Source organism: Aspergillus fumigatus, chromosome 2 (genome assembly GCF_000002655.1).
Source record: "Aspergillus fumigatus Af293 chromosome 2, whole genome shotgun sequence".
Taxonomy (NCBI): Eukaryota; Fungi; Ascomycota; class Eurotiomycetes; order Eurotiales; family Aspergillaceae; genus Aspergillus; species Aspergillus fumigatus.
In genome coordinates this window covers 1,046,016-1,052,502 of record NC_007195.1, presented here as the reverse complement: position 1 = coordinate 1,052,502, position 6,487 = coordinate 1,046,016, and the positions used below count along the sequence as shown (strand labels likewise).

Genomic DNA, 6,487 nt, shown 5'->3' with positions numbered 1-6,487 from the left:
GAAAAACAGCATATGTTCATTGTTTCATTAGATCTAAGCATGATCATACTGCTATGACCTCTACTCTGTAGAAAAGTGGTAATTACACAGCTGGGTGTCGCTTCTACCTAGCTCCTCCAAAGTGGTGACGCAGCTAGTCTAGTCATAGGTGGTTGCTCTACCCTATACGGAGTAGTTGATACATAAGTACAAAAACTAGCCCCAGACCTGGTAACCAGCAAAGTACCTATATCAATAGTGGTACGCCATGTCGCCTTTCATTTCGCAATTTTCTAGTCTTCTCTAGCCAAGGGCCCGAGGTGTTCCTGGCTTGATACAGGAAGAAGATGAGTGGCGAAGACTCAAGACTGGTCGTTAGCGACGGAGATCAACCCCACTGAGAAGCCCACCGAAGGAGTGCTGTTGCTGGCCGCTGTACGAGGCTTGGTTTGAGAAACAGCGGCTTTACCGGAGCCATTGGAACGGTTGATTTCTTTTCCTGGAGAAACAAAGACTCCTCTGTCAGGGGAGAATCAAACAGACTTCCAGCGGGAATCGCAACGCCCTATTCCGGAAATCTAGACTATTAGTTTCCTTGAAGGTACATAGGGGTCGATAATTGATGGACGATTGGAAGGGCTGGTTGGCTGGCAAGTACCAGACATTTGACTGAAAGAAGGCAGTTACTGGCTTACAAGACGGTACCCTGATCATTACACTACCTAGGTAAGTATGAGGCAGACATCATACACTGCTGCGGTACCACTTACCCTGGCAGCTTTTGTAAAGCTACTATTATTATTGACTTTTCACATTCAGCAAGGGCGTCCCCTCTGGGCTCAGGCCGCGTTAGGTAGATTTACTACTAGTGAGACTATGTAGAGCTAGTATTAAGGATTACTTGCGTGCGAGGTCTCATATATGATCTCTACAGAGTACTTCTGCCTAATTATTTTGAGTGTTCCATCTTATTTTATGTAGTCATCTTTATATCTGGTTCAAAAACAGCGCGTTCAGCCAAGCAAAGTCGCGTAATTTTACCCTGCGCTTATCCAGGTCAAGCTGTATCACACACGATTTTGGTGATCAAGAGAGTCTTGAAATACCAACTCCTAAGCATGCTGCATCCTCAACCTGTGACACTTTTGTTTCAGAGCGACTCGTATGTAACTCAGAAATGGAATTGAGAGAATCATCATTCCTTTCGTAAATTCTGACAGCCAGCGTTGTAGAGACTGAGAGAGTTTACTGTGTCAAGAGATGAAACAGAAATTCTAAGGTCTGCCTGGTACGAATCCGTAATTGACCCTCCTTCATAGGTAGTGTACAGAACCGAGAGGCTTTGGTGCAGAAAATTGAAGACGACCTCGGTACGCAAAAGCGATGCCATAATCGTCAGACTCATTACCAATTTACCACAAACCAATACAGGAAAAGCGTCATGCTTTACGATACAGTGGGCAAGCAGCTAGCCCGCAGCGATTCTCTCTCAACTTCAATCTCGGGCTTTCGTCCCGTTCATTCTCTTACTCTTTCTTCCTTTTCTTTTTCCTCTTCTACACCCGTCTGGAGCGAGAGCAACTCCTCCTCACTTTTCTCTCCTCCTTTTCTTTCAAACTTCTACCTCCTCTCCCTTCTCTCCTACCCCTCTCCTCCCCCTTTTCTAGCCTCCCGCCAATTCTCTGGAGAGATCCTCGAGACTGGTCTACAGGTAAAGAGATCTTGTTGACTGCTATATCAGTCGACCTCGTCTCCAGCCTGCTGTACTGGTTCTCCAGTCGAGCCGTGTCCGTCAGCTATTGCTTCGACGTTCCTCTATTTCGACGTTTGTTAACTCAAACGGCGAATTCCTCACTTTCCCTGATCTTACATTCGGTGTCCTCGTTGCCCCGTGACGTCGACGATCAGGTTCCCCTAACTCTGCTTCTGCCGGTTAGAAGAGCGATTAGACGGATATCTTGTCAATTCCTTCTCGTTCAACGATTCTTTGTACATGATTCGACCTGTGTTGTGATACTGGGAAAGGTGAGACTTGGCTTTTCTTTGCTGTTTTGGTTTTCGAGCAATTGTGGCTATGGTGTACGTTCCGGATGGAGATTTCCAGGCCATGGTTGTTGCACCCTTGCGCAACCGTCAATTGGCTTGATTCAAGTTGGATTATCTTGTTCGATGGAAGACGAGCGTCTGGATGAAGGGACTACCAGAGTGAGACCAGCAATTGTCGATATCAGAGACACGGTTCAACTGCCATTGCAACGCTTTGAGACTCGATCATCCTGGAGAGTTCGTTTGCCTAACCCGGTGTTGAAATGACATGATCTGGCACGGTTCGAGAACAATTGGGTCGGGAGTGACCGGACGGTCAGATGGGTTCACAATAGCTGGCTGGAAGACGATTGCTCGCAGGCGGAAGCAAAGATTTCAAATACTCTTCTCTGAGTTTTATGGAAGCTTCCTCTTACATTGAGTTGATGCCAGGCGAAGAATTTGCTGCAAGTGAATTAAGGGGTCCTCAGTGTGGTGAATGGAATGTGGGTTGCATACTTGAAGACTATCACGAAGGCCATTCGCAGCATGGTTAAGAGATCTCCTACCTACTGTGGTCTAACGCCAACTTGGACTAATCCTGCTTAAGCTACATTTTACTTCACGTTCCGCGAAAATGGCTGGCTAACATGTCAATCTTGCTTCCAGGAAATACCAACAATTTCCATCCTGCGGTGCCTTGCTCTCAACATCCTCTCCATCCCTCGTATGTGAAGTTGGTTGTCGAACGCTCCTCTTGCGACAACACCCCAGTACAAGGATAACAATCAGGAGACGCTGCACTGTAGCCTGTACGTTGTGCTCATTTTTTGCATGTTGAGCTTCCCCCTGACGGTCTTCCCCCAACTCCCTGCATAGGGTTCGTGCCTGTGTACTCCGTTCCACATTCCGCAGGAGCCATACCCGACAAGTGCAAGCACCTGTTCCTAGGGTGAAGACGTTCAGTCGTACTTCATCTTTAGGACTGGCATTCGAGTCCAATTTAGCAGATCATTCTTGTACCTTCACCTTAGCCTAGATGCTAGACTCGCCATCACGGTAAGGGTTGCATAGTGCCCTCTGCCCGAAGGCCTTCTTATCTGGGTTAGTATCTTTTCTCCTCCGGAGTGGCCCTTCCATGCTCGTTGCATTTATTGCTCATGCCCTCTCCTTCCCCTCACACCCCGACCCTTCTGCTTGATCATCTCATCTCGCTGGCTCGCTCGTTTCTCAGCCCGGCCTTCCTACACCTTGACGCTCCTTTTTGTTTGTTTCTTTCTTTTCAAATTCTTATATGTTTTTAATAATCATTCCTACTAACACTGTCCGCTCTTTCAGCTCCGGCCTTGAAGACCCTTATCCCCGGCTATCTGGTCATCTTTGAACCCCCCAGTTTTCAGACTATTGTCTCTTCACTGGCCGTTCCTTAATACTTCCAACTAATTTACACTCATTACTTGCAATTAAACTTGACGACTGTCGCTCTCTTAATTCCGTCGTTCCCTGATAGACGCAGTTCTTTGTCAGGTCCGCTCTTTCTAGAAGCATACGCAGCTTTGATAATATTTATTCGATCGATATCATCCAACCACTCGACAACATGGCCTATCATAAGCGTCCAACGTCCAGCTACCAGCCTTGTGACAGCTATTTTGTGGAGTCTTACGACGACTTCCCTGCTCCTCGTATCGACCCCAAGGAACATGCGAAATTGGTTGCTCGGGAACGACAGTATGCCATTGCGGATGAGCTATCTAAGGCTGCCAGTGATGAATTCCGCGATGACATTCTGGCCCACATGCTGGACATGGACGTGAGTGACCCTGATTTGTGGAGCTCGGAGAGCATCAACTGATGGTGATTTCCCTTCATTCTAGGCTGCTACTCTCCCCGATGTTGAGTCGATTGATATACAAACTGAGATCCAATGGTTCATGCGTCCCTATCTGCTTGACTTTCTAATCGAAGCCCACACTGCCTTCCAATTACTGCCTGCAACACTCTTCCTGACCGTAAATCTGCTCGACCGATATTGCTCGAAGCGTGTTGTGTACAAAAGACACTATCAGCTGGTTGGATGTGCAGCTCTGCTCATTGCGGCGAAGTATGGTGATAAGAAGGATCGTGTACCTACCATCAAGGAGCTCAAGTCGATGTGCTGCTCTCTTTATGATGACGACATGTTCATTCAGATGGAGTGGCATGTTTTGCAAACTCTAGGATGGACAGTCGGACACCCAACTGTGGACAGCTTCCTTCAAATTGCCGTCCTGGATACCCCCCATGATCCCGAAGTCGAGCATCTGGCTCTCTATATCTTGGAAATCTCATTGTTCCACAGGGAATTCGTCTCCAAGGCGTCCGCTGACCTTGCCAGAGCTTCCTTGGCCCTGGCACGGTGCATTTTGAATAGACCCCAACCTCGTCATACAGAGTGGGCGTCGCAGTACGATTCGATGACTCTGGTGGGTCTTTCCCAGCAACTTCACCAGCCATCTCAGGTCTTGTCCCGGAAGTACTCTTCGTCACATTATTCGCGGGTTGCGAAGACCTTGGAGCAGTTCCTTGCCCGACAGGCTTCGATCACAAGCTACACTCCCCCAAGTCCACCCTCTGATGTACCCTCGGATTCCAAGCCTTACTACGGAGAGATTGGACTGGCAACTCCGCAGAAGGTGCAGTCTTCGAACCTGCCCAATGGGTATCCCACTCCTCCCATCACACCGGAAAATGAAGCATTTGCCAATGCCGGCAACCCCAACTTCGTCAAGGAGGGGCCAGAGACTAACACATGCTCGCCATCACCGTCGCCACCCCCGATGCAATACGTGGACTCTCACGCGTACAACCCAGAGGCCGCATATGCGCATCAACCGTATGAGCAACCTCAGATGAGCTTCACTTCAAGTTTCTGAGCTGGACCAAAGTGGTTGAGGAAAGCCCCTGGTATCACCGGATACTTAGCTCATTTGACTGCTGGCATGTTTGACCTGCGAGTCATATCACAGCTGCCGGACCTGACTTGCCTATCTATCATTGAACTACCCCCTAGTTCCGCTGTCGACCGACCTGACTGCGAGAGCTCTATCACCTATTTCCTTGTGTCTTATCCTTTTTTTCTTTTTCAAAATTGCATACCCATTTTCCTTGTGTCCATTTGCACATCACATTCTGGGTGTTTTCAAGCTGCATTTCACCATTTATTTTACATCTAGCATTGCAAGCGCGAGCCGTTCGAGTTCAAATTGCATTTCTCTGTTTTTGTTTTTCCTTTCTAGCCCGTTCCCATTGTGTGGAGTGCTGTGAACCATTTTACCTAGCGACTTCCTCGATGGCAGTCTGCTCTGGTGCTAATTGGCATTCATATCTGATTTTTTCCCCATCCCTTCTTGCCTACATCATACATTCATACCCTCACATACCCCTAAAGTACTAATGTGGATCTTCCTCCTTCTCCTCGTACAAAGTTGACATGCAACCCGGCCCTGATTGAGGCCTCGGGAAGTGTTGGTACGCGGAAGGAGAGACATCCCCCTCCCGGAAAAATTAAAGAACAAAAAAAGAAAAAACACGTGAAAAGCACAAAAAGAGGAACGAAAAAAGGCGGCTCCTATCTCTGCTGTTGTGAAGTCGGCGAAGAATGAGTGGAGCCAGGTGGATGGGCAAGAAAGAAGCATATTGAGCATTTGCAAAGTCCCCTCACCCCCCTCTGTTATTGGATCCCCTTCATCGACCCCCCTTCTTTTTTTTTTTCTTCTTCCTAGGGGAAGATGAGTGGTGGATTTTGAACACTGAATCAGCAATAAAGATATATCTGATTCCATACATACTTGCATACATACTATTGCCAGACTGAATGACATAGCATTATGCCAGTATCATTCATCATGTAAGCGTACAGGCAGCCTGTGATTCTTCGTAAGCTACTGTTAGAGAACAGCTAGGTTCTAAGCGAATAAGATTTTATAACATTCTGGCTGTGTCCGTATTGCGGCGCAAGAAAGCTGGATACAAGTAACAAGGGTGTGTAGAAATTCCGCAGTCAACGAAGATGAGCCTACACAGTGAAGTAGGCCAGGAGAGGTAGACATATTACTCTCCGCACTGAAGCTTGCTACTCCGTGCTACCAGAGAATACGGATGATAAACGAGTGCCAGGAGAATTAAAAAGTAGCGTTGTTTCACAATAATTATTCTATTGCGATTATACGGCCAAGTCATAGCCACGAATACAATTGAGTCAACCGCACTTGTACGTATGAAAGTCAACCGGAAGAAAGAGTTCGTCCAAGGGCAATAGCAGCCTGATCTCAATATGGATCAAAGAGTAGTGCAACAAAGCGGAATGTCATGAGCAAGCAGGCAGTCGAGTTCATCGTAGATGATGGTGTTCACCATCTGGACTGGGAACGATTTAACCTCACAAATTGCAGTTCGGTCGTTTCCAGGGTCCCAGTGGGAACTTGAAGGAAAAGCCAGAGAA

The 6,487-nt window shown here is 47.4% G+C and overlaps 1 protein-coding gene across 1 annotated transcript; it reads left to right on the top strand.

Annotated features, from left to right (window-relative positions):
• The first annotated feature begins 1,377 nt into the window (after positions 1-1,377).
• On the top strand, positions 1,378-5,914 carry cln1 (G1/S-specific cyclin). Its single transcript, XM_744431.2, has 5 exons — positions 1,378-2,004; positions 2,674-2,816; positions 2,884-3,108; positions 3,343-3,817; positions 3,882-5,914. The coding sequence occupies exons 4-5, from the start codon at positions 3,605-3,607 to the stop codon at positions 4,917-4,919; spliced, it is 1,251 nt and encodes a 416-aa protein (XP_749524.1). The 5' UTR covers positions 1,378-2,004; positions 2,674-2,816; positions 2,884-3,108; positions 3,343-3,604; the 3' UTR covers positions 4,920-5,914.
• The last annotated feature ends 573 nt before the right edge of the window (positions 5,915-6,487 follow it).